This window comes from Coffea arabica, chromosome 8c, assembly GCF_036785885.1.
Source record: "Coffea arabica cultivar ET-39 chromosome 8c, Coffea Arabica ET-39 HiFi, whole genome shotgun sequence".
Lineage (NCBI taxonomy): Eukaryota > Viridiplantae > Streptophyta > Magnoliopsida > Gentianales > Rubiaceae > Coffea > Coffea arabica.
The window spans coordinates 43,016,604-43,043,770 of NC_092325.1; the positions used below are offsets into that span (position 1 = coordinate 43,016,604).

General features: G+C 38.4%; 4 protein-coding genes and 1 non-coding gene across 7 annotated transcripts; 2 read left to right on the plus strand and 3 right to left on the minus strand.

The window, feature by feature from the left end:
* Window positions 1-283: 283 nt before the first annotated feature.
* On the minus strand, window positions 284-445 carry LOC140013949 (U1 spliceosomal RNA). The gene has a single exon (XR_011820801.1). It is a non-coding gene; the product is annotated as a U1 spliceosomal RNA (small nuclear RNA).
* A 5,953-nt stretch (window positions 446-6,398) lies between these two features.
* LOC113703355 (auxin-responsive protein SAUR36) lies at window positions 6,399-7,720 on the plus strand. The gene has a single exon (XM_027224697.2). It carries the CDS (start codon window positions 6,928-6,930, stop codon window positions 7,477-7,479), a length of 552 nt encoding a protein of 183 aa, XP_027080498.2. The 5' UTR covers window positions 6,399-6,927; the 3' UTR covers window positions 7,480-7,720.
* Window positions 7,721-8,864: 1,144 nt separating this feature from the next.
* On the plus strand, window positions 8,865-15,812 carry LOC113703903 (ATP-dependent RNA helicase DEAH13). 2 transcript variants are annotated; one of them, XM_027225412.2, is made up of 13 exons: window positions 8,865-9,037; window positions 9,338-9,508; window positions 9,609-9,696; window positions 9,778-9,852; window positions 9,947-9,996; window positions 10,106-10,166; window positions 10,241-10,621; window positions 10,742-11,101; window positions 11,212-11,442; window positions 11,581-11,694; window positions 11,834-13,066; window positions 13,651-15,257; window positions 15,359-15,812. In XM_027225412.2, the coding sequence occupies exons 3-12, from the start codon at window positions 9,646-9,648 to the stop codon at window positions 15,127-15,129; spliced, it is 4,035 nt and encodes a 1,344-aa protein (XP_027081213.2). In that variant the 5' UTR covers window positions 8,865-9,037; window positions 9,338-9,508; window positions 9,609-9,645; the 3' UTR covers window positions 15,130-15,257; window positions 15,359-15,812. The 2 variants fall into 2 exon arrangements, with proteins under 2 accessions (XP_027081213.2, XP_027081211.2); XM_027225410.2 differs by lacking the exon at window positions 9,338-9,508.
* Window positions 15,813-16,536: 724 nt separating this feature from the next.
* LOC140013724 (legumain-like) lies at window positions 16,537-20,202 on the minus strand. Its single transcript, XM_072063722.1, has 9 exons — window positions 19,880-20,202; window positions 19,237-19,401; window positions 19,006-19,162; window positions 18,807-18,892; window positions 18,509-18,711; window positions 18,355-18,403; window positions 18,059-18,268; window positions 17,132-17,338; window positions 16,537-17,036 (listed from the first exon to the last, which is right to left on the minus strand). The coding sequence occupies exons 1-9, from the start codon at window positions 20,096-20,098 to the stop codon at window positions 16,860-16,862; spliced, it is 1,473 nt and encodes a 490-aa protein (XP_071919823.1). The 5' UTR covers window positions 20,099-20,202; the 3' UTR covers window positions 16,537-16,859.
* Window positions 20,203-21,537: 1,335 nt separating this feature from the next.
* Window positions 21,538-25,858, minus strand: LOC113703237 (legumain). Of its 2 annotated transcripts, XM_027224536.2 has the most exons (10): window positions 25,718-25,858; window positions 25,365-25,633; window positions 24,860-25,024; window positions 23,504-23,660; window positions 23,235-23,320; window positions 22,951-23,147; window positions 22,686-22,734; window positions 22,392-22,601; window positions 21,904-22,110; window positions 21,538-21,815 (listed from the first exon to the last, which is right to left on the minus strand). In XM_027224536.2, the coding sequence occupies exons 2-10, from the start codon at window positions 25,608-25,610 to the stop codon at window positions 21,633-21,635; spliced, it is 1,500 nt and encodes a 499-aa protein (XP_027080337.2). In that variant the 5' UTR covers window positions 25,611-25,633; window positions 25,718-25,858; the 3' UTR covers window positions 21,538-21,632. The 2 variants fall into 2 exon arrangements, with proteins under 2 accessions (XP_027080337.2, XP_027080336.2); XM_027224535.2 differs by having other exon boundaries at window positions 25,365-25,758.
* Between the last annotated feature and the right edge of the window lie 1,309 nt (window positions 25,859-27,167).

Below are 27,167 nucleotides of genomic sequence, written 5' to 3' on the forward strand. Positions count from 1 at the left end.
TTAGCTAACAAAGACTTAAACACAAAATGCACCCTGGCAATGTTGGGCCTGTTCTGTAAATAGGCCCTTAAGTTAGGCAGACGGACCCTCATTTATGTTAGGCCTGTTCTATAGCTGGGCCTTTCAATCTGAGCTTATACTCGCTCGTGATCATTAACGTGTTCCATATCGGCCACGAGGGATAGGCTTCATTATTCATTAAATTGTTTTATATTGGCCTAGAATAATAGCTTTCTTTGTTTTGGGCCGTTCAGAGGCGGAAACGTTTAAGACTTATATTTGGGTAGGGGCCGCGCGAACGCAGGCCCCCGCTGCCACAAATTATGACGTAGGCTCTGCCACTTGGGCAGACCTTAGGCTGGCACCCCTCCCAAGTGCAATGGAGGTCACCAGACCTAGGCCATGGACCTGCTTGATCGCCCATCGACCCCGTCCAGGTAAGTATGTTTTCCAATTCTCCCCCTTCCCTCTTTATACTACTCAGTTGCCTATCCCTGCTGATCAACGCGTCGATGTGGGAAGGAACCTCTTAAAACGCTACAAAAATAAGCAGCTGGCTGCAAAACTCTCCTCCCCTTCCCCCTTGGATTGTTTACCTATTCTCGTTGTCATTCCAGCCTATTCCCAGTTTTCATTAATCCTGCAACTACAGCTGTAGAGGAAATTATCAGATCAATGCATCATTTGCTGAAAAAAGGTTTGTAAAACATGAATTAATCCTGCGCATGGCTAGCAAATTTTTATACAAAGTATAGGTTAATCCTCAATTTTAGTACATTGGAAAATGGATTTTCTTTGTATTTGTGTGTTTGCACTTTCCTTTGTCATTTTCTTTTTATCTTCTTTTTTTTTTTGTTGGCTTTGGGAAGGAAAATTAAGATAAAAGTTCTGATAATTTTTCCTCATTGAAGTCACTTCTAAGTACTCTGTATCTGTTCTCTTGCAACCCACTTTCTCTATGTCATCTTCATTAGATTCTCATAAGCTTCTCGGGGAAATTAATATAAACGTGCACGTAGTGTATGACTTGAGGAATATCCAATGGGCATCTATTCTTCCTTCCCAGAATTTTCTTCAGGGTAATGAAATTGCAATTTTAGTTTCTTGATTTGGCTTGCCAAGATTCATTGGCAACGCAGCAGTATGGTTTCAGAATTCCCATTGTAGCTAAGATTCTATACCACGAACGTGACTTGTAACATATTCTACCCTTCAACATTCAGCTGATGATAAATGCCACGCCTGGCATTTTTTAACTTATGTATGACCAAGCTTCGAACGACAGGTAGTAACAATCAATCAATATTACTGATTGGTTAAGTGCAGACATAATTAAAGTTCATGGTATTGTTGAAGGTGATCACCCCTGCAAAACTGCTTGGTTGAATCTAGGCAAACAATAATGTATTGTTGAAGTTGATTATACCAGCAAAACTGCCCGGTTGAATCTAGACAAACAAGCAGGGAGACCAACATGTTTGCTTTTCAATTCACTGGATGTCGACAGAAATTTGATTCACTGCTAAAATTTCAACCCTGATGATGAAATATGAGCAGTAGATGGATAATGTTTCAGTCAAAAATGTGCCCAGGAGAAAAGGGACCAAATTTAGAGACAGCGCAAATAGAACTGTTAATTATTAAGATATTTTTGGCTGAAGTCTATTAGCAGGCAGCACCTAATGCGTCCTTCGATGCCGGATCCAAACTCTAAAACATAGAGAAATAGAGAATATTCTAAGATAGTGGAAATAAAAAATTATTTGAACATTAAGGATAATCTAGCGGTTTAGAGGTTGAACAAATTAAAATTTAGCAGTGCTGATGGGTGGTGAAAAATTTTTTATGTACTTTCTCAATAATTAATCTTGTTTTTTAATTTTGGTGGGAAATGATGGTTGATTCGTGTTTAGAATTTTAGGGATGTATGTATGTAGATCCCAATAATGTGTAAAGCTATGTACAGTTTCAACAACAACTTCTTCTTGAAATTGAAGCTCCTTAATAAATTTTACAACCATTGACCAAATTAGAATACTCCAGAGTCAGAATCACTTGCGTTCCTCAGACAAAGTTGCTTGCTGTCTTCTTTCTTTCATTTTTTGTTTTTATTTGAAGAACATTCTGGTGTGAAGTTGCTTGCATTCTTGCTTACAAGCTGAGTAAGTTTCATGGAAACAACTGATCCACAAAGTTTCAGCATAGAATATTACTTGAAGAACAGAATACAGATCCACATCTGAGCAGACAATTGGAACACAGAGTAAATCTATTGCATGCACTCGTGCACTAATTTTAGTACCAGTAGGAGAATGACAGTTTCCTAGACACATAGATATGTGCGAAGCTGAGTCAGATATGAAGCTTTAAAGATCCCTGTGTGGTGCAGCCTAGACAAATTGGCAGAATCTGAGGAAGACCAGCTGCCTTCTTTTGTGTGTGTGTGTGTGTGTGTGTACCTTCTTTAGACAATGACGCTGGAAAGACCGTTTCGTATGTACTTTCGGTCGCTGTAAAGCTCCTTTGTATTGCTTAACTTTTTTTTTTCAAGTTTCTTTTAATTCCTTTCAGAAATTGTTAAATTATTTGACTTGTTTAATTTTGATTAAGCACCGCAAGAAAAGCCTAGATTATAGGGACAGCGCAAATGTTCAGGATGCATATTAATGACACCAAAAAGTGTGACATCAAAATTTTTTCCTTTTTTTTTGTATTTTTGAGGGAAATAGTAACATGAGAATAGTTTATTTTTGAATAAAGAAAACTGTCACGCCCTTTCGAGGTTGGAGCGGGTAGTAGTAGTCCAGTTGGATGAGTACCATCGTCACGGTTTCAACTCCTGGTACTACCGTGGCTGGTGATGCTTGGGGCGGGCCTCTTCTAGCCCGCAGTGGGATTAGTTGGATCGTACGGTAACCAGTCCACGGGCCCAAATATCCACTATAATGACAAAAAAAAAAAAAAATGAAAACTGTCACGTTCTCTTGTCCATGTCTATCTTGGAGTGTGTTTGATAAAACTGAAATTTGAAAACTAAAATCTAAAGTTTGAATACATTAACTTACTCAATTATTAAGTATTAAATCTAATATATTTGATTTAGTTATCACTTAATTTTGGGAGCAAGTTTTACTTAGGAAATTCAGTGTCACTTAATTAATTCAGATGTTCAATCTTTTTATTATCCAACAGTCTGAATATGTTAAGATCTGAATCCAATAAATTTAAATGTTGAATTGGATTATCAAACAGGATCTTCGTCTTCTCAAAGTTCATTGTATAAGTACGGATCTCATTATCTAGTTCCGGGCAAAAGCTCCAGAAATTCTTCGAAATTGTTGAAATGGAAACCTAGAAACGAATTTAAAAGGCACAGACAAATAAGCAAGTAGAATTTTCATTCATTTGCAATTTGCACATAGATTGTATCTTGAACCTTAGCTAAGAGATTAATGTGTATCATTCAGGTTAACACGAGTGTTTCAAGGTATTAGCAATCATATTCAGGCTATACGCGTGCAATTTAGCAGAAATCATCTCATCATAATAGAATTAATTGATAGTCTATAGTGACTTCAACAGAACCACTCTAATAAAATTCAGATTTAGATTTTATGGTTTGGTCCACCCAAAAGACTGAAATTTTGTACGTTGTAAATTCTTTTAAATCTAGCAGCTTGAATTTTAGCTAAACTAGCCGAGACAATGTGAACTTTTGGGACCGACAAGACTTGTGCGTTTAACCGAATTTATTCAGGATATTTCTACAATCTAGTAGGGTATTTTTCAATTTCATCCACAACCAAAAAGGAGAATTGGACCATTCCATCGCTTAGACACGCCAAAAACATCTGCTTCAATATGTATTCCCAGCTGCTTGTTGGGGTTCAATGGCTTAGCAGTGGTTTTTTTTTTTCAATCTTTTGGTCATTTGCCACCTCAACAATACATAGAAGTTTCATCGTATCTTAGGGGACAAACTCCATTTTGCGCATTTGAATTTGTATCACTTTTCTACTTTGCTCTCTAAATTTTAATTTTGAACATTTTTTTGCCTTCAACTTTCAAATTTATCCTATTTAAATCCAATCAATGACAATTTTAGCAAAATTAACGACATAGAGGACTCAAGAAATCAATGATGATGTACCAAAAGTAGTTAAAAGTGCCAAGGTATCATAACAAAAATAAAATAATACATTGTCATCAGTTTACATCATTTTTTTATCTCATTAATTTTGTTAACAATATTGGTCATTGAGACTTTATAAATCAATGATAATATACTAAAAGTGGTCAAAAAAGCAAAGAGATAGCAGTTAGAACAAAAATAGTACATTATCATTGATTTGTACCACTCTTTATTTCATTAAATTTGCGATTGTAGTCATCAATTGAACTTAATTTGGATAAATTTGAAAGTTAAGGGTGCAAAGTGTTCAAAATTAAGAATTTAAGATGTAAAGTATCCAAAATTGAAATTTAGAGTGTAAAATGAAAAAATGATATAAGTTCGAGGGTGCAAAGTGAAATTAGTCCTATCTTAGCAAAAAAATGCACAATTGATTAGCTTTATTTACATATACATATATAAAACAAAGGCCATTATTGTTAATAAATTAGTTAAAATCGTTCAATACGATTTACTTCATAAATATCACCGGCTAATTTAATTCTTTTTTCTTTTTGGGAGCTTTAAAGTTCAAACAGCACAGATTTCAAACAGTTCCCACAATTGGAAATTTCAAATTGCGAAAGTAAATCAAGAGAATATGCAAGTAACGAACAATTTGGTGACCAAAATTTTCATGGAAAGGAAAGGCAAATACGCGTAACTTTCCCGCATAGGTTCCTCAGTCTCACGTTTATCATTCATTTCCATAACCCATCACTGTTCAAGTCCGCTACGTTCCCAGATGGTCAAAAATCAACCTTTCCGCAAAATCAAATTCTGTTCTTTTTCTTGACCTAATTTCGGCTAGGTATTTGAGTTCTCAGTTGACAAGTATGACACGGATTTCATTAAGGGACGTTGTGAGGTTCCAAGTCCCCGGCTTCGCTTTGCCTCATCTTTATTGTGTAAATTCCAAAAAAGCTGCAAAACCGGAATCTAATGCGTTAAAACGAGATAAACATTTTGTGAATAGGGAACCACCTGTTTGGCTGATTGAGGCGCTTCATACTCTGCGGTAGGAGATGCGATCTTATGGTCCCAGGCCGTATGTATCCTGAAGCCATGAAGTTTTTAGCCAGTTCAGTTTGATCTCAAAAGTTATATAGAGAAATTATTTTTGTCTGTTTTCAAATACATTTTTATGACATTTCATTTTTACCCCTCCTCCTCCTCCTCCTCTCTCTCTCTAAATGTTACTATCAAATTAAAGGAGGTATATGTAATACTCCCTCCGTCCCACTTTGATAGTCCTGTTTTCCTTTTTTGTATGTCCCAAATTGCAGTCCACTTTCCAATTGAAGAATGTAGTTGTATTTTTATTTTCCTAAAATACCCTTATTCAATACAAGTTGTTGTTGCTATAAACCTATCCCATTTAATGAGAGTTGATTCTTTTTTTACCATCAATTTAAGTTTCCATAAAGTTGTACTCTATTTAATGTGAGGGTATTTTAGGAAAATAGCAATCTAAATTTACTTTTTCAATAAAGTTAACTATTTTTTCTTAAACTGTGTGAAAAAAGAAACAGACTATCAAAATGGGACGGAGGAGTATTTTAAATTCAGCGGAGTTCAGTGAAATGGTCAGAAACTTCGTCTGAAATTATCCCCAAAATAAAGGTCAAAGATTACCTTCATCAGTCACTCATGGCTGAACTTGAAGCCTCGAACATGGCCCGCAATTCCGCAAACATATCCGTAGCTCCGTACTGGCACAATTATCTAATCCGCGCACGGGTCTTGTGTCTGCGTTACGTGGCACAGATCTGGTGCTGCACACCTACCGTCAGAACTAAATAGGGGAGCAGTCACTTTCTTTGTCTTTTTCTTCTACTATTATTAGTTGAATCCTAGTTAGTACTTTCCTTCGTACTCTTCTATTATCTCCGTATATGAAATTTTCTCAATGTCCGAGATAGAGACTCAAATTAAGCGGGGGAACAAAAAACAGCAGCCTATAAAATTTGCCACATATATGGAGACGTGCCACAAAAATTTTCCAGTACCACTATTTTATGCATCTTGTACTCGAAGCAATATATATATATATATATATATATGTATTGGAAAGGTACTTGAAGCAATATATATTGCAACATAAATGATAAATCCTTTTATTCTAACATGATGTCATGTTGACTCCTGAGACACCATGCAGCCGCGGAGCAGCCTAGCGTCCATTTAGCTGACCCCTCGTGTTTCTGCATTAGATTATTAGTCCATCTCTCTCTCTCTCATTTCCGATTCAATAGTAGAGTATCTTTCTTCAGCTATTCTCTTCCTTTATATTGCCTTTGTTTGCCGACCACTTCCCTTATCGTCCCCCCACCCCCTCTCTTCAAATTCTTCCAAATCCAAATTTGGCTCGACCTTCCAAACTGTTATGAAAGCTCTGACGAAGCACCGCTCACAAACAGAACCTTATTCTTCGAATCCCAACCATCTTTCATCAGTCTTTACACCATCATCAATTGCATCACTCCTGGAGTCTTCTTATCTTCATCTTACACTTTCTACAAAAGCCAAATAACCACAACGGACAACAACATTTAGCATCCCAGAAGAAAGGAAGAAACAAGAAAAACATTTTAGTTATCCTCTTGAAAAAAAAAAAGAGGGTATTTTTCATGTATTGTAAATGGAGTGGAGAATTCTAATCCTCCATCCTTGACATTTTCTACGGCCAACCCATTTTAGAGCAGGATTTGAGGAGCAAACCCTTTTGATTTTCCAATTTTTCGTCAACTGCAAGGATGCGAAGAAGTAGAGGACTCAGGCTCGGACGCAAAATGGGTCGGGTCTTTAAATGGTTCATTAATCGAAGAGCGCAGACGAGAGCCGCGTACCCAAGGCTGGGGTCATCTAGCTGCACCGGAGGAGCCTTGTCAAAGCTCTGTAGCTGGGGCCGTTCGTTGAGGCTTGGAGCTAAAGGGCTATGCTTTGCGAAGCGGAAGCCCGGTTACATTCGGGTCGGGCAAGAACCGGTTGCGGAGTCGAAGAATTCAGTGAGTACACCCAAGGGGCATTTGGCTGTGTACGTGGGGGAAGATGATGATGAGACTTGCAGAGTTCTTGTGCCCGTGATTTATTTTAATCATCCTCTGTTTGCTGACTTGTTAAGGGAGGCTGAAAAGGTTCATGGGTTTGATCATCCTGGTGGAATACAGATTCCTTGTCAGAAATCTGAATTCGAAAGTGTTAAAATGAGAATTGCCGCTGCCGGTAGCGGTGGTGTAAACAGCCGTGGTGGGCGGAGCTGGAGACAGTTGCTGATGAGTAATCGGCATGAGAAATTGGACAACTGACGAGATAGTGATGTGGAGGGTGCCGTCCGCAATTCTCGTTTGGCTGTTTGTCTTTGATCAATTTGGGGGAAAAAATATCAGGCGCCCTTCATGTTCTTTTTTTTTTTTTTTTGAATTAATTTTCTTTCTTTCCCTGTTGCTATAGTCTTAGTTGATGTAATAGGCTATGGTAGATTTTCTTGTGCAAACATATTCTCCTTTGGGCCAATTATGAAAAGTAACCTTATTTTGAGTTTTATAATTAGTCCATTGCGCAGTTCTCCTCGTTTCAATTTACAATGCAAAATTTGATGCACTATGTTTGCATAGATACAGATTTTCGAGCAACTCTAAATTAGTCAATTACATGTTTTACAAATCATATTTTCATATATTTTATTTTTTTTAACGGATACGATAAATCTATTTTATCTTATATTAGGGGGTACCCGACTTAAAGAGATCCAAGAATAATTCGGAGGGGACTGATCCACCACCGGACCAGACGAATACACTATGCATCCGCCTGGACTTTTTAAGCAAAATCACTTAATGTGATAATTGATGGGAGGTAAGGGTCACCAATCAAATTTTAATGTTTTGGTGGCTGCCAAACGCCGGAGCAAAGGCAGGTGGTTTACAAATCATATTCTCATATAATCAGGGGGCTTTATGAACTAAGGTCTGACAAATTCAACCTAAGCTCACTTCAAGTATCTCGGTTTCAATCCAAAACTAAACTATCAAAGCTTGAAGAGACGTTTGGCCATTAATATTGATTGATATGGCAAATGCAAAACATAGCAGCACTCTTTTTCAAATCTGCCTGTTTTCGATTGAAATCCTCTAACAGACAATAATGTTTTAAGCAATTCCTTAAAAAAATATATACATGTTTTAATAGTGTCTATGTTTTTGCCTTTTAAATAAATAATAAATAAATAACTTTGAGTCGAGACCATATAGATTTCTACCGTCAAACATGTGTAATGTTATGTGTGATGCCCTAAAATAAGAAAGAAAAAAGATTTTTTCCTAATAAAATCAGAACAAGGAAGTATATGACCTTGTTCTTGCTTGTTTTAAATTTTGCAAAATATGATCACGGGAAGTAATTATTGAGCATAATGGCAATCAAGAAAATTTACTAATTATGAATTTTGATTTTTTTTTTGTTTACTAACAAAACTTATAACCTGAATACAAAAGTGTTCAAGAATGTCAAAAAAATTAATTATCTAAAATCAAAATTTATAATTAACTAAAATAATCAATTGAGAATAAGACCTACTGCATTTCCATCACCAACGAAGAAAAGGTTGTGGGGTAAAATCGTCTTTTAATTAAAGAACAATGACCGGTTACCCAAACTATAAATATCGGTTTTTAAATTATTGACAGGGTTTACTCTTCGCTGGGTTTTAGCTGCATACACTTCTTAACGCCGTCGCTCCAACCGCCTTTATCATCCTTCTCCACCGCAGAGCCACCACCTGCGGCCTCCTCCGACCGAACAAGCAAGAAACCAATAAGCTCGAACTTGTTAAAGCTATCAAATGGAGGCCAAAGAAAATCCCTCGTAAGATGTTTCTTTTGCATTTTATAGCATATGGTGCAGTTTGTTAAATTTTCTGTTTGTGGAGCTATGGTGCTACTATCTTTATAAGGGACTTCAAAGAAGCTAACTTGGGACTAAAATTTGACTCTTTTTAGCTGGAATAATTCGAACCCTTTTTTCTTTGTGGGGCTACTATATAGTTTTAATTGATTTTTTGCATTTTATTCCTTGTCTTTCCTCCTTGACTTTTACCTAGCTGCCTCTGCCGTCCATGGGTTTTTAGTGGAAATGCTAAAAAGAATTCCTTTTTCGAAAATGCAGAATAAATGGGTTGATTAGGGGGCAAATTTGAATTGAACAGGAAAAATGGACCTTGTGGCCTTCATGAGATAGTAGATTAAAGACATAAATTTTACGAATTGGGCAGCAAATTGGGCAGCTGAAAACAATTTTGAAGTTTCGATCAACATTGATTTAGCTTCAGACTTTCTGGTTGGTCTATTACTTGCTAAAGTTTGGATATTTAAGTTGTCTCCTATTGAGTTCCTAATCCTCTAATTGTTGCCAACTGAGTCTTTTTATGGTTATACAGTATTCAGGTGGACAATGAGGATACCAACAAGATTATAATGCCAGAAAAGGAAAAAAACAAGAATCAGAAGAAGGAAAAGAAAGATCAGGTATGTACAGCCAATGTACAGTACTTTTACTTCTTGTTCTGATGGAATATGCGTGAAGATTAATGGTTTTTATATCTCTAGGTGCCTGGAAAGCTTAGAGCTATATCAAATCCTAAATTAAGTAAGTCCCAGAAAAGAAAATTGAGGAGGCTTGAGGTGCGTGCATCTTTAATATTATGTCTGTTTGGTTCTTTAGGTTAGGTCCTAATTGTTTTGGAAGGGCTGAGGTATTTGTTTTTCTGATGTGTAGGAGGAGAAGGAGAAGGCCTCTCTTTGGTCGCAAAGCATCGAGACCCTAGAGTGCGATCCCTTTCTCGTTTTTTTTTTACTTGTTCTAGTGTTGTTTCTGAGACAAACACCAACTAGTGCTTGAATATCAAAGTGAATGCTAGTATTTTTTGGTTCACAGGAAGTACAAAATAAGAGATGATGTCTATTCACTTATGTGGTCTTCACGAAACTTGGGCCAGGTTTATACAAATGTTCCCTAATTGGTGAATCAGGTTGATACTGGTTTATTAGCTAGCTTTGCTTCAAATTTCAGGTTGAAACTGTGCGTGAGAAACGCCAAAGGGAGGTGCAGTTTTCTAAAGCTGGTTTAGAATTGCCACATGCTGTTCAACCTTTCAAGAAGAGGACCATCAATGATTCTGCTTGTGAGATCGAGCATTGTTCTGATAGAATACATGTTGCTTACAGCAATGAATCAGCTAAAGATAAAGAAGAAGCGCTAAATGCCATTTCTATCTCCTCACCATCATCTGAAGGACTAACTGTCAGAAATGAAGTTGGTACCTTTACTGGAGATGCTGAGATTATGGTTAAGAAAGTACCCCATGACAATATCACATTGGCAACTCCACAATCAGTGCAGAAGTGCCCATTCAAATGCAATTCTGATGATAAGGATATCAAAAAGTTAAAAGTATAGTTCTATTCCTATATATTAAAGTTTTTAAAGTTTAACTTCATCATGGATATGCAATGGTTAGGCTATAATTTAAGGCAAGGTAAATACTATCTATTGGCATTAATTCTTTGACAGGATAAGGTTGATGAAGATCCAGAAGTCAAATCTAAGAATAAGAGCATTTTAGCTAACTCACCTCCAGAAGGACCTATTACTGCCCTGGATGGAGTGGATGTGTTCAGGAGGAAAGAGGATGAAGCACAGAAAAATAGTCTTAACTGTTCCAGTTCCAGACCTTTTGCTAACTCTCCCCAAGAAAGGGCTTTGGTTGCCCCAATGGTGGTGCATGTATCTAGATCAAAGAATGTTGAGAACCAAAGAAAGAATCTTCCTATTGTCATGATGGAGCAGGAGATAATGGAAGCTATAAATGAGAATATGAGTGTCATAATTTGTGGTGAGACTGGTTGTGGCAAAACCACTCAAGTTCCGCAGGTAAGCCAGTTATTTTCTTGATACCACTGGTATATTTTGAGGATACGTGTGTTATGCTGGTTAGGTCTTTTCCGGAAGAAGTTCTCTTATCTCTTGCTTTTGGTATTTAGTTTCTCTATGAAGCTGGTTTTGGTTCGAAGCATTCTAATACTCAAGGTGGAATAATTGGTGTGACACAACCACGCCGAGTTGCAGTCCTTGCAACTGCAAAGCGAGTGGCATTTGAGCTTGGCCTTCGTCTGGGCAAGGAGGTTGGGTTTCAAGTCAGGCATGACAAAAGGGTTGGGGAGAATTGCTCCATTAAGTTTATGACTGATGGAATTTTACTTCGGGAAGTCCAGGTCTTTCTCAACTAATGCTCTTGCTCTTGCATGAAATTTTTTCCCCTTCAAATCATTTATACGACTTTTTCTTCTCTACTTTACACCTTCCATGCTAGGGTGACATCTCTAATTATGAAAATTTCCTGTATGTTGCAGAGTGATTTTTTACTGAAACGCTATTCTATCATTATACTAGATGAGGCTCATGAGAGAAGCTTGAACACTGATATACTCATAGGAATGCTTTCTCGTGTTATACGAGAGCGGCAGGTAATTAAAGTTATTTAGATTTATCATGCATTCATTTCCTTCCATCTTCCATCTGACCTGAGGCTATGAGAATGTTGTAAAGGTACTTGTGGTCTTTTTTTCTTTGCTTACGGGGGAGTTTGTAACTTTTTAATGTCAGAGAGAATTTGAGGAGCAGGAGAAGAAGGTTGTTTCAGGAGAATATATAAAGCCGGAAAATAGGATATACCCATTGAAATTAGTTTTGATGAGTGCTACTTTGCGGGTTGAGGACTTTGTTTCTGGCAAACGAATTTTTCATGTTCCTCCACCTGTAATAGAAGTCCCAACTAGACAATATCCAGTTACTATACACTTCTCCAAGAGAACTGAAGTCATAGATTATGTCGGCCAAGCGTATAAAAAGGTCTTGTCAATTCACAAGAGGCTGCCACCTGGTGGGATACTTGTATTTGTGACTGGGCAGAGGGAGGTGGAGTACCTTTGTCGGAAGTTGCGTAAAGCATCTAAGGAGATAGTTGATAAAGTTTCTAAAGTAAAAAATGATTCGACTTCAGTGTCTGGTGAGAATCCAGGAGAGTTAAATGACATGAAGGAGATAAATGAAGCATTCGAAGGTCATGACGATTCCGGACATGACATAACAGACCGTTTCAGTTCTTATGAGGAGGATCATGAGGATGTGTCTGATAATGAATCAGATTCGTCCCATGATTCGGAAGATGACAGTGATTTGGAATTCTCCAATCAAGATGAGAATTTGTTCAATCAGGAGTCTATGGAGTCTGACAGTCAGCTTGCAAATACTCTACAAAAGAATGGAAGCCTTGCTTCATTGAAGGCAGCCTTTGAAGCTTTGGCCGGAAAAAGAACTTTTGACCCTGACTTGGAGGGACAAAAGACGAGTTCGGTTGCACCACAAGGAGGTGTAGATGAATCTGGTTCCACAACAGGAAATACAGGGAAAATAACAAACGATCCTGTTGCTGGTCCAATATCTGTTCTGCCTCTTTATGCAATGCTTCCAGCATCTGCACAGCTTCGGGTATTTGAAGCAGTCAAGGAAGGTGAACGCCTGGTCGTTGTTGCCACTAACGTAGCTGAAACCTCTTTGACAATCCCAGGTATTAAGTATGTTGTTGACACTGGAAGAGAAAAAGTAAAGAAGTATAACTCTTCAAATGGCATGGAAGCATATGAAATACAGTGGATTAGTAAGGCTTCTGCTGCTCAGCGTGCTGGAAGAGCAGGAAGAACAGGGCCTGGGCACTGTTACCGCCTTTATTCTTCTGCTGTCTTTAGTAACATATTTCCTGACTTCTCATCTGCTGAAATCTCAAAGGTGCCTGTTGATGGGGTTGTCCTCCTTATGAAATCAATGCATATTGGCAAGGTAAATTTTGGTTCGAATTTGAGACTCAAGTCAAAAAATGGTTGGTTTGCAATTTGGGATATATTGTATTGTCATGACTTACATTTAGTTAAGGTTGGATCCATTGAGTTCAACAAGGCAATGTGGTAATGTGGAATTCCCCCTGTCAATCTGTGTGCTAACTTTAAATGACCTTTTTTAAAAAAATTTTTAACGGTTGAAGGGGAGAAGCTTACAAGGGAAAAGGGGGAATTTTGGAGGGGGGGGGGCTTGTGAGTCGAACCAGGGGTCTCACTATCACTTGATTAATGTTCCTACCAGCTAAGCTAGATCTTGAGGTCAACTTACCTTTTTCTTTATTGTGTCTATTGTCATCCTCTCTTTTATCTCCCCCTTCCCCAAAAATTTTTTCGCACCCTCTTGGCTCTTCCAATTGTAACCATTCTTGACCCATTGCTATTTAATGCTTTAACTCATGAGGGTCTCATTTTGTTCGGTACAATCATATTCAGTTTATGTCTTTCTAGCACCCTCATTTCTTTGGCACAATCATGTTCAGTTTTTGTCTTTCTAGCACCCTCGTTTTTACCGTCATTTAAATTTAGGTTGCAAACTTTCCTTTTCCAACTCCTCCGGAAGCCACGGCCGTAGCTGAAGCAGAGCGTTGCCTGAAGGTGCTTGAAGCTCTTGACAACAAAGGGCGGATGACTAGTATGGGGAAAGCAATGGCACGATTTCCTATGAGTCCTCGGCACTCCCGAATGCTCCTAACGGTAATTCAGATCATGCGAAATGTGAATGACTATGCCCGGGCAAATTTAGTTCTGGGTTATGCGGTTGCAGCTGCTGCTGCTTTGAGCCTATCAAACCCTTTCAGCATGCAATTTGGAGGAAACCACACTGATGGGGATGAATTTAAACAGGGTGAGAAGGCAGGCACTAGAGAAAATGGAAAAATTTTAGACAGGGAAGAAAAACAGCGGAAAAAGAAAATGAAAGAGGCTGCCAAGGATTCTCGTGCTAAGTTTTCTAACCCTACCAGTGATGTTTTGACCACAGCTTATGCTCTACAATGTTTCGAATTGTCAGCAAATCCAGTTGACTTTTGCTGTGATAATTTCTTGCACTTAAAGACGATGGAGGAAATGTCCAAGCTGAGGAAGCAGCTTCTTCACTTAGTATTTAGCTCAAATTCCTCAGATTTGCAGCATGATTTTGTCTGGATTCATGGGGGAGTAGATGATGTAGAAGGCGCTTGGAGGGTTTCTTCAGGGAAAAATCCTCTGTTTCTGAATGAAGAGGAAATTATAGGCCAAGCTATCTGTGCAGGTTGGGCTGATAGAGTTGCTAAACGGACTAGAAGTGCTTCAGGATTATCAGATGGAGATAGAAAAGTCAATGCCGTTCGCTATCAAGCTTGCATGGTAAAAGAAAGAGTTTTCCTCCACCGTTGGTCATCTGTTTCCAAGTCCGCACCTGAATTCTTGGTGTACAGTGAATTACTGCATACCAAGAGGCCATATATTCATGGGGCCACTTGTGTGAAATCAGAATGGCTTGTAAAATATGCTCATTCCTTGTGCAGTTTTTCTGCACCTCATTCAGATCCAAAACCATATTATGACCCTCAAACTGACCTAGTTTTCAATTGGGTCACTCCAATTTTCGGTCCTCATCTATGGCAGCTTCCACTTCACGGTTCACCCATCAAAGATGATATGGATCGGGTGGCTGTATTTGCCTTTTCTTTGCTTGACGGCCAAGTTTTGCCATGCCTAAAGTCTGTCCGGAAATTCATGGCTGCACCTCCAGCTAGCATATTGAGACCAGAGGCATCAGGTGTTAAACGAGTGGGAAATCTGTTGAGTAAATTAAAGAGCGGAAGAAGAGTAATTGACAGTCGTTCTATGTTAAGACAAGTGTGGAAAGATAAACGTATGGAATTGTTTTCAGAATTGCAGGATTGGTTCCAGGAAGGATTTCATGACCAATTTGAAGAGCTTTGGAAAGAAATGCAGCGTGAAGTTCTCTTAGATCCCAATGACCGCTTGAGAAAGTTAAAAAAAGCAAATAGGAGAGTATAGTCTCCTCTGACTTCTGATACTGAAGAGATTCCAATGAGGAGATGTTTATGATCTTTACATCTTCTGGATGAGCGGAGCATCTTATGCCTGCTGTTATATGATTTGCTACCATGCTAGATTGTTAAGAGGTAGTATTCTTACCTCTGATTGTCCTTGTTTATGAAGTTTAGTTCTTTGTCATAACAAAATATTACTTTTATTGAGCTGAAAGCTCGTGAATAATCACCAGGATTGCATAAGCTTGCAAGAATATGCTGGAAGACTCCCAAATCTTTTGATCTGGTTCAGTAAAAGGTGGCGAGATTGACACTCAGTCAGCTAAAGCGCTATGTTCTTCTTGCAGCCAATACAACCGCTGCTTAATTTGCACGAGATACAGAGACCATAACTACTGGCAATCTTTAGGGGATGGCATTCGCCAATACCAGTTGCTGTCCTCAACCGGGGAGTCATCAGGCTGCCCAAACAAAAGGCCTGTCTTTGGTTGAGAGTGCATTCTGTCATGTCCAGTTACAGGGATTTTGTCTGATGACCAGATGTTGTTAGGAGGGAAATGAAATGTCGAACATCTCTTTGGTGTTATGAACAATAGAGATAATTATGATTTTCATTTGAATTAGACAAAGCAAGAAATTTGATTTTGAAGATCAAATTACAAAAGTCTTGAGATTTTAGTTCTTAAATTTCGAACTCTGAATGGTTTTCCAATTCTTGTCTGTGCTGAACCGTTTTATCAAGCAGAATTGGATGTTCAACTGGGGTTCTCCAAAGCCAGCTATTTGCCTTTTATTGATACGTAGAAAGCCTTGGAATTCAGTGTTAAACCTCATATTTCTAAGATCTCTATTCTGGTGGTCTTGAATTTTTTCTTTCCTATCAGGCTCTAGATGATGCTAATTTAACCAAATTACTAAGGTGTTCTCACTGAGTGCCGACTTCAATATTTGGTGACAAGACCTTCCTCGAAAAGAAGTATTCCCGTTATGACTCTGTAAAGTTGCCAGCGATGCTCTTGCACCGGATACGGGGCAGGGACGGTCATCAGAAGGACCGTCTTTGGACAGTTCACGGTTAAGACTTGACCAAAAAAATTGTACGGTTCAAAATTTATCTTGTATTTCAATTTTAACATGTGTGGGATTCACAAAATTAGTTACATGTTGTTGAAAGTATGCTACATCGCGTGCAAACAAAGTTACGCAACCGCCGGTGGTCCGCTTGCATCAATGCCGGTTTAATCAGCTCATGCAGCATACTTCTGTGTTGATATGACTTTATCAGCCTACTAGGGACCCCTCCAATCGCAAAAGCTGATTAATATGAACTGCTGGTCGATGTGAACTATCTGCACTGGTGACCCCGTCATAGGAATGTAAGATTAGATCAACGATGATTATCTCATAACTGTTGACAAAAACTGCGCGTTATGTTCATGAAAGCTGCATGGTGGTCCTGTGGTTCTTATCTTTGACAAGATAAGCAGGAAAAATGTTTATTCGAATTTGCATATCCTATTGCAATCGAAATGGATCATTTTTTCTTTTGTAATCAGAGTTCTTATTGGAATTTTCGAGCTCTCCAAGGGATTCTGCGACACCATGCCACTTCGGAAATTAAAGGACACACTACTAAATTCAGGAGATTAAAGGGAGATTTTGATTTTCTAAAGATAATATATAAGTGTTTTACGAGAGTATTGTATCGCCTATAAGCCTTTCTTTGATCAGGCATTAATATGGCGTTTTGCAGGATCCGACCTCCCCCAAGTCATGACCCTTGCATGCAGACTTACAAGCTGCCTCCATGGCAGACAGGGTGATTCTGTCGTTGCAAAGGTTTGCAAATGCTCGCATGTGTTTCATCCCGTATTGGGTTAACGGACCACAGTGCGTCTCAAAAACTCGAACCTGGCAATCAAAATGCATAATTGAACACCAAAGCGAAGCATCTAGATCCAAACAATATTTCATTGAGTTGAGAGACACATATGGAATTTTCTTACCATTGACTTCAGACATTCCCAGTCATCAACAACAGGCAGACCGGGTGCCCTGACATGAGTAAGAACTGAAGGACTCCTTTCCTGACCAAACAGAGAAGCTCCAATGATATCTACGCTCCCATCCAAATGTTTTCTGTAATTCTCCATGTTGGTAATTTGCTCGAGGAGCTTAACCTTTTCTGCAGAGCCATCTTTCATTCTTTTGTACTGCGAACGAAGGACATTCTGCATATCAGAGGTAAGACAGATACTGGATCCATAATAGGAACACATCATATGCAAAAGGGGTGGAATACACTCTTTTTAATTGCCAGAACGCTATGAAGTCCATAAGGATAGGTTATTAGGAGATTAATTGTCCACTGGCAGTTTTCTCACATTCAGTTATTTTATCATCGTAGGACTAGGCTGGGACTACAAATGAGCCGAGTTGAACCGAACTTTGGTCTAATTGAGTTGAATCTTGACTTAGTTTTATCAAGCTCGAATTCAAACTCGAATTTGATGAACTGCCAATTTAAAACTCGAATTCGAGCTCAAACTCGAAAAAATAAAAAATAATTATTTTATTTTTAAAAATATAAATAAAATAACTTTTTTTCTTGATAAATAATAAAATATTAGATATATATATTTATGTAATTTTACGTTTAATATTTTTAAACTCAAATTCAATTTGACAAACTCAAACTCGACTTGAGCTCGAGTCGAGCTTTGACTTGCCAGCAGCTCAATTCGTTCGCAGCAACAGAGAGTAGGAGTCCATTGTGCTATACGCCGGGTCTTCCTATGAGTCGACAAGACAAGAAGCCGTGTTTGTTCATTGTTGTGAGGCTGATTAAATAGAGTTACTCCATCTGCCAGCAAATATCGATTGTGGCTTGCAAGCATACGGAGGAAACAGAGAGCGAGAGAGTAGGAGCTCACCCGATTCCGCAGGAAGAACAGATCCGCACTTCTCTGCTCTACAACGGCCATGTGGACGGGTGAGTCCCTATCGTTTGGAGGGAAGCTTTCGGTGGCTGGATTGAAACCATGGTACAAGTACAGCTTCTCAGCATGCATTCTCGTGTTCCCATATTCCGTGACATGAGACCCATCAATATAGGTGTGGTTGTTGGATGTCCTCTCCTTGACCTACAGAACACTTTCCAATTTGTCCTGTATTGGAGTGATAAAGGCAAGTATTTCGATCCAATTCTAAAGTTCAAATGCTTGCTCACCTTCTTGAACTGCTGTTTTATTGTCTCTTTTTTCAGGTTGTGAGACTCGCTGCAGATGAATTGACTTTGATGAAATTCTGGTTATCCCTTGTCGAAGTGCAGAATGTAATGACAAAATTCGATTAATTAGGTCAATGAGGGCTAGGAATTATACCTGTCCTCCATCCAGGAAACACTGTACAAATCCCCTAGGCATGGAAAAACTTCTGGCTCTCCCGTTGCCGTGTCAGGAAAAGAACAGTATGTAGCATAGCTATCTTCTCGTGCATTGGCAGCTGTGGTGGCGTAAATGCTTAAATTTTGCGGCAGCAGACCTTCAAAGATGCTCCCACTTTCACATGCTTCGACATATATGACCTGTATGACCATCGCTACCATCTTAAGGCCATCATATGCTTATCATAGGTACAGAGATAAGATGCAAAACTAAAAAGATGGTGACAAGAATTTACCATTTCTTTGTAGGTTCCTGAGGCATGTTTCTTTTTCAATACCTCGTTGAAATCATTAGCATAAAGAGGATCACCACTGGGCATCCCTGGGACAGAAAGGGTCCATGAACCTCGAAGTCAATTTCAAAGAAAGCATGTAATCCATTCCTGTCTCAACATCCCGAATAGAACGAAGGTAAAGGATGGCTTTCCAACTCACCAAGGACTCCTGCGCCTCCATGATCAGAGTAAAAGATGAATATTCTGTCTTCATTTGTACTGTTGACGACCTTCCCACTCCCACCAGTTAAAGCCATCTTATTTCCAAGGAGCACAGCATAGAAATTCTGAGTATTTGCATGCTTCCCTGTATAGTCCTGTCAAGATTATTCAGTCAAAGTGGTTAACTGGACCCTTATAAATTATAATACTTTTTTTTTTTTAATTTTACCTTGAGAACACCCTTATAAACATCATCCCCATGAGGTCGATTGATGATGACACCAGGCTTGGGATTTTCTTGATTATTGGCAATGTCATCGTACATGAACACTACAATGTGTTCATCTTTCAAGCCTCCTTTTTTCAGTATTTGGTATGCATGACATACGTCAGCCTGTTTGACAAGGAAAGAAGCTTGTGTGTCAAATATAATAGTGTGTGCATTTCTAGGTGTTTTTGTGTGTGAGTATGTGTGCGATTGTCAAACAAAAATTTGTGTGTGATCTTGGATTTGATTGGGGTGTTGAGGTTGAAATAAATCTTAATCGAAACCATTTGCCAAATAAATCCCATATTGGATATGCCTAGCAAAAATGGGAATCGGGCTCATTTGTCTGTCCAACCAATTAATGTATTTTCGTTTTATTTTGTAAAATTCCATGTGGTTAATTACAAGTAAAACTTCCATTAAATAACATGCATTGAATACGTTGGATTATTAGCATCTTACTACAGCTAAAACAAATGCATTTACTAGCCAACCAAATGGGATGAGCACTTTGGATTGACCATCTTCCATGCGGATAATGATCCATCCCAAAAAATTCTTTCCATGGATCATAGGTGATCTGTGCTCGATGAAGGTTCTTTACCTGATGGCGGTAATTATACCACTCATTGGAACCGGCCACAAGGACAGCCCATGTTTTTCCTCGGCATTTTTCCGGTTCAGGGTCATCGGCAGGTGGAGGACTCAATGACTTCCAAGCCTGGTCAGGAAATCTTGGTCTGTTCCCCATAGCTATTGAAGGTGTTGTCACCATCTGAAGCAGCACCATGCTAAGACACCAAAAGATGGCATAAACAGCCATTCCTTAAAAGCCAACCAAACACAAAAGAAGGCCAACCAAATGAACAAGCAAGAAAATAGAATTGTAGAGAAAATTAAAGGGGTTAGAGGATTATCAAAGTGAAAGTTGCAACCAAAGCTTGGAGAAGTGAATAAAAGTTACCTACTTATAGGCAGAACAATGGAAAGGCACTTGGGAGGAAAAATAATAGAGCAATGGGTCAATTAATGCGGAAGCTTACTACTTATCCAAATATATATATATATATATATATATATATATATATATATATGTTTGTTATGATATTTGACATTTTGGGTTGGAATGTAATGACATATTACAGTAATCTATGATTGTCTAATTTGTTACCAGAGCAACTTCTTTTATTGCTGTTCAATTTACAAGGACTTTTTCTTAGCAAGTTGGGCTGATTGATGACCAAATTATAGGCTAAGCAATCTGTGCAGCTGGGTATAATATGGTTGCTAAGAAAACGCAGTTCATTATCCAGCTTGCGGTTGGATGACAAAACAAACCCTTTTCCTCCATCTTTCATCATCTGCCCCCAAGTCTGAACCGCACCATAAGAAGGAAGTGTAATTACTAATTAGTGGCAGTCATTTCAGAGTCGATAAAATGCCAAGGTTTTTAGTTGAAACGTGTGGCTAGTACATAACTGCTATGCATCAGTTTAGTGGCATGTCCGACCAAAAAGAGTTACTATAGTGACAGCATAGCGGCACTCAAACTAAACATTAACATTTTGAGACATCAGTTAAAGAAAATTTACTTGTGCTGGTCGGTCCTCAATGAAGTTTGTTCTTATGAAATTCTAAAACCAACTTGCCAGGTAGAATGTCATCATCTTTGGTTAACGTTAGAGATTTTGAAGTTTGAAGTCATTGCTCAAATTTATTTGGCACAGCAATTTTGTCAAAAATTTACTCTCCTATAATCAAGATTAATTACATTTAAAGTTTTGAACTTGAAAAGGGTAAATTGTGTCTGTCTTCTTCACAGGGATTATTCTCGCATTACAACTTCGTTCTGGTAGTATGATGAGGTTAAAACTTTTCGAGAAAGAGGTAATTGTTGTTCAATTGCAATTATTGCCACCAAATACTAGAAAAGGAAGCTACTTCCCCGGGGGGGGGGGGGGGGGGGAATTACCTATCTGGCAAGGACAAGTTATCTGCCCAATTATTCAAAGAATCAAAAGTGACCCCATAGTCTTTGCCCAACTTTTCGTGTGATTGTCAATTGTCAAGTACTCTTTGCTATTGTTATTAGTCATATTCAGTTCATCCCGTCAACTTTTGAAGTGCACAGAACCGACTATGGAACCTGCAGCACCATCCATTTATAATGTTTTCTGAGAAGAACAACTTTTTAAGGGAAACGATTTACAGACCTGATAGATACAACCAAATGAATTAGGACAGAGGAGATAGGGAGGGTAATTAAGTTTCAAGAACTCATGCAGAAACCTTTTATACTGGCGTTAGAGCAAAATGTATGTAACAGGGAGGGTACATGCCCACTACAGCCCTTTTAATCAAGCACTAAAGCCACGTTTTGCAGGATCCCACTGCCCCAGGTCATGGCCAGTACATGCTGCTTCACAAGCCTCCTCCAAAGCAGCTCGGCTGACTCCGCGGTTGCAAATGTTTGCAAATGCTCGCATGTGTTTCATGCCATACTGTGTTAATGAGCCACAATGCGTCTCAAAGATGCGAACCTGGCAACCAGACTGCAAACTTCAATACCAGAATGGACATTTGGGTTTTAATCGACTTAATCAAGAGTAACTATGGTCTAGTACTAACCGATGACTTTAGACAATCCCAGTCATCAACAATGGGAAGACCACCATGCCTAACGTGATTAAGAACTGCAGAACCACTCTCCGGACCAAACAGAAAAGCTCCGATAATGTCCATGCTTCCGTCCAAATGATTTCTGTGAAGCATTGTGTTGGTAATTTGCTTAAGCAGCTCCCCTTTTTCTGCAGAACCATCTTCCATTTTCTTGTACTGTCAAGAAAGGCAGTTTTCTACGTCAGCTAGGAGAATACTGTTTCGATCTTAAACGCCACAGGTCACATTGTAAATGGGAAACCAAAACAAAAAGACATTATTTTGGAGGACGTGTCTGAATATGATTCAAATCAAAGCATGCTAAATTTAGCAGTTTGACATAGGCCACAAATCTTGAGCTTTGTATCATTCTGTGGCAACTCGGATACGGTAAGAATTGAGTGCTAATTGTTATCAACTAACTCTTGCAATGGAAACAGAAGCAGATATAAGCTCACCCTATCCCACATGAAGACAAGATCTGCACTTCTCTGGTTAACCACATCCATACGAGGGTGAATGTCTATTTGGTTTGCAGGGTAATTCTCGGTGGCCGGATCAAAGCCCTGGTACAAGTAAAGCTTTTCAGCATGAATGCTCTTGTTCCCATACTCCATCACATGAGAACCAGCATCATAGGTGTGGTGGTTGGAAGTCCTCTCCTTGACCTACAGAATTTACATTTTGAATGGATGGAGGAGCTCTAAAAGCAAATAATCAGACAACATTCAAAAAAATTAAAAACTTCTTACCTTCTTGTACTGCTGTACTATTGCCTCTCTCTTCAGGTTGTGAGATTCACTGCATTTGTTACCAAAAGAAAAGAAAAATGGGTAGAACCTAAACTCCAGCTTTGAATTGTCTATTAAGTGCAGAAGGACTACAAAAGTAACAATTTGTCAAACATAGGAGGAGATCCAGTTCTTGGTCCACTAAAGCAGAATCAGGAATTAAAGTAAAAAAACACAATCCAATGACTAAACTGGATCGGCAAAACCCGGGGTAAAAGCAACATACCTGTCTTCCATCCAGGCAACGCTATAGAGATCCCCCAAGCATGGAAAATGTTCTGGGGGTGATGGGTCCATATCAGGACAGTATGTTGCATAGCTACTCTCCTCTGCATTGGATGCTGTTGTCACATAGATGTTCAGATTTTCAGGCATCAGACCTTCAAAAAAACTCCCACTTTCACACGCTTCAACGTATATAACCTACAGATACAGGGGAATGCTTGTAATACATTTCTAATCATGGTAGTCAAAGACATGAAATTAGGGAGATACGACGTGAAGTTCTACCATTTCTTTGTAAGTTCCTGATGCATGTTTCTTTTTCAATACCTCTACGAAGTCTTTGCCATAGAGGTAAGTATTTTGTGGCATCCCTGTCAGAAAGAGAGGAAGTTAATATCTTAAGTTAGTCTCACATTACATTGACTGATGAATTTAAAAAACTAAAATATCTCGTCAGTTCAGGGCTTGGAGGCTTAGAGGATTCATTAGTTGAGATATAATTCCATGTAAACATGCAAAACAACACAAAACCAAACGATGGGTTTCAAACTCACCAAGGATTCCAGGGCCTCCATGATCAGAATAATAAATAAATATTCTGTCATTACTTGAACTGTTGACAACCTTCCCATTTCCACCTTTCACAGCACTCTTATCTCCAAGGATCACAGCAAATAAATTCTCAGGACTCACCGCCTTACCAGTGTAATCCTGTCAAGACAAAGATGACGTGATTGACTATGAATGCTAATTTACATTTAGCTGAAAAATCATGCATGCCACTTCCTAGTCCAAGTCTCCAGCGTCAGCATCCAAGTCAACTTGTGCTAATCAAGTTCAAACCTAATTACCAGCCTTCTCCACATAATTTACAGAAGATGACAAGAAAAAATGAATGAGCTACCTTATAAAGGCTTAATGCAGAACCCTGATTGAAGTTTCACTTTTACTCTAAATATTATCCCTATGAATTAACTAGTACATTTGCATTGGCATGGACAATTGCTGAAGTAAGATCAGCAACACCATATAAAGCGAGAAGAAAGCAGCAGGAGTCTTGATGTTCCTAATTAAGTAGTACTACTTCAATCACACGAATTTGGCACAAGAATTATGTGCAAGCCAGGATCAATGAGCAACTCCATCATTCATTCACCAAAGCTTGAAATGTGGAAGGCAAAAGGTCCTTGCTTTTCATCTTCTTAAGAAGTGGAGCAACGATATAATTCCTTCTCACTAACACTCAATGCAAGTTTGTTACCTTTGACAGAGTAGCGCACTCATTAGTTCGTCAATTGCCACACTTCATCTGTTATGGAAACACACAAGACTAAGACTTTAGTTCAATGTGAAAAAGACATCAATACACTAATTTGAACATCCAAATTTCGCAGATTGACATGGCCCACAACTACTTTTCTTTCCCTTCTCAATTATCTGGAGCGGTCTTCAAAGGCAAGAGGATGGCTTATGTTCAGAACAAAATGAACCAAAGAAGAATAAAACCATTTACTTTCTTCCTCTTCTTTTGCACAATTTGTGAACGACTTCGGCTTGGTAAAGTCTGCAATCAAGTCTTGACATGTACTGTCAAGTTCAGTTTCCTACCTCCTCCCTCGTGATCAGTTCACAGGTGAATGAGTTCTATATTGTCATTAAGGCAACTGTGATGCTATAACTAGTGAAAAGCAGAATACAACAATTAAAATCTCATCAATCCCATAGTTTGTAAAGTGGCCACAAGTATCCTGAGTTCTTGAAATAAAACAATATTCTTGCTGCTCCTAATGGATGTTGAAGCATTTCACCTTTGATAAAATTAGTATAACAGCCCTGGTGCTTTAATTCTTTTATGGGACAGTAAGGCAACAATGACAAATTGACAAGACCGCTGTCTGATCATAATTTACCTTTGGAACACCGGCGTAAACATCATCTCCATCCGGCCGATTGATTATGATGCCAGGCCTTGGATTCAACTTGTTATTGGCGATATCATCATACATAAACACCACAATATTCTCATCCTTCAATCCCCCTCTTTTCAGTATTTGGTATGCATGACAGATGTCCGACTGCATCAGATCAAAAACCATGCTCGAGTTAAAAGATAGAGATTGACTAAATCTTTGGCTTATAGCCTAATCTTCAAAGGACATCATTAACCGTGATTATTATCAAAACTGTACAGATCATTCAATTAGTATTTCTTTTTCTATTTCTCCAGAAAATGTGGGCCGGGATATGAACTTGACACTTCAATCAATGTCGATCTTCAACTTCACCCAAGATATAAACCAACACAAACTTGACCGTGTACTATTTCCACATTGATTTACAATTGATACTACAAGTTAAAATTACCACTCCTCACTAAATAAAAAATCTTGGAGTAAGGTTCTTGGCATATTTTACCTGATGGCGGTAATTTGCGAACCCATTTGAGCCAGCAACAAGAATAGCCCACCTAATACCTTCATTTTCTTCGGCTTCAGGTTTACCAGGGTCATCCACAGGTGACCGGATTAAGGGGTCCCAAACCCGATGTCCAAATGGACCCCCTGTTGCTCTGCTTCTTATAGACATGCTAACAAAAGGCAGTGTAATTAGCTGAAGCAGCACCAACCACATGACACCAAAAGCAATCCTATGCACAGCCATGATGTTGAACCCGCCAACGAGCACTTTAGACACCGAAACAAGAAACTTATCAGCAAAAATGTTGGAGAGGAAAAGGGGCTAAAGACTTAAAGAAAAGGCTTGAGCACCTAGCTACTAAGGATTGAAGGATGAAGCAGTGGTGTTTCTACATTTTTCAATTGTTGGTTATTTATCGGCGGTGGTCACTGGGCTGGCTTGCCATGCAAAACTAGAGGGTGACACCTGGGAGAGGAAAGCAAAGCAGTGGGTCCAAGAACAGTGTTTGCATATACCATGTGGGAGGATTATGTAAGCCATTTAATTTCAGTTGGCTGTGGCGGAATACTCAATACAGTAACCTGTGCAATATGTTGTCTGATTTGCAAAACTTTTTCGGTGGCATTGGCTTATATATATATAACCACTGATGTTTATCCATTTAAATAGAAAGAGAAGCTTCTTTTTGGTTATGAAGTTGTAAATGTAAATCATTACCAAACAAGGGCAGAAATGGCGAGTGAATATTCTTTCTGCAAGATGAGGGTTCAATTTTACACTAGTAACCTCAATGTGGGATTACAAATTTGAATCTTCTTGAGTTGTACTCGTTGTTACAAAATGTATGTGTAATTGGAGTTGGTTAATGAAAATAAGATGGAGTATGTCCAAAACTCTCAACAAATACGAAAGATCAGCCGAAGTTTGATAGAATTTAGTAACATGTTGGCAAAGTTGATGTGTACTAGGAGTTGCAGCAGGAAAGAAAAACTCTTCTTTCTTTATTTTTTCTTTTTCCTTCTTTTTCATGTTTTTAGAGAGAAAGTAGATAAGGCCTAAACAATTGTCAAACATGAATGGCGCCCTTTCTCACCTTAAATGGTCTCATCAATCCGAACATAGTTATTAAACTCGGTCCTAAGCTTGATCAGAAAGTTGATCGAGCCACCTAATTGGCTGTTTAATTGTGAGTTACATATTGCTTATATACTACAACAATATATCTTAATTATAAAATTAATAAAAATTTTAAATTAGTTGTTTAACCGACAATTCAATTGATGATTTTTTCGATTCACTAGCTGAACCATCAAATCATTGACTAGTTAATGGATATTAAATCCGATCCAAAACTTAATCTAGAAAGTTGATCGAGTTACCTGTTTGATGGTTAACCATGAGTTGCATATTAGTTATATTATATAATATAACATATATTAAATTATAAAATTAATAAAAAATTTTAATTAGTGATTCAACCAACGGCTAAACCAACATTTTTTTAATCACCTATTGAACCGTTAAATCATTGACTAGTTAATAAATTTCTTGTTGGAAGAAGGGCTTGTTTGGAAGCTCAGTTTTTCACAAGTTTGTATGCTACTAGTTTTTTAACAATTTTTGCTACAGGAACCCCAAAAATTTATCAAAGTTTTTAACCTACACAATTTAAAATACCAAAAATTTAAAAAAAAAAAAAAATCACAACCCTTATCTTTTTCTTTTTCTTCCTCCCCCATCCCAACCTACCACCACTTCCATCGCCAACCACCACCTCTGGCGCCGAGGTCCTTTTTTTTT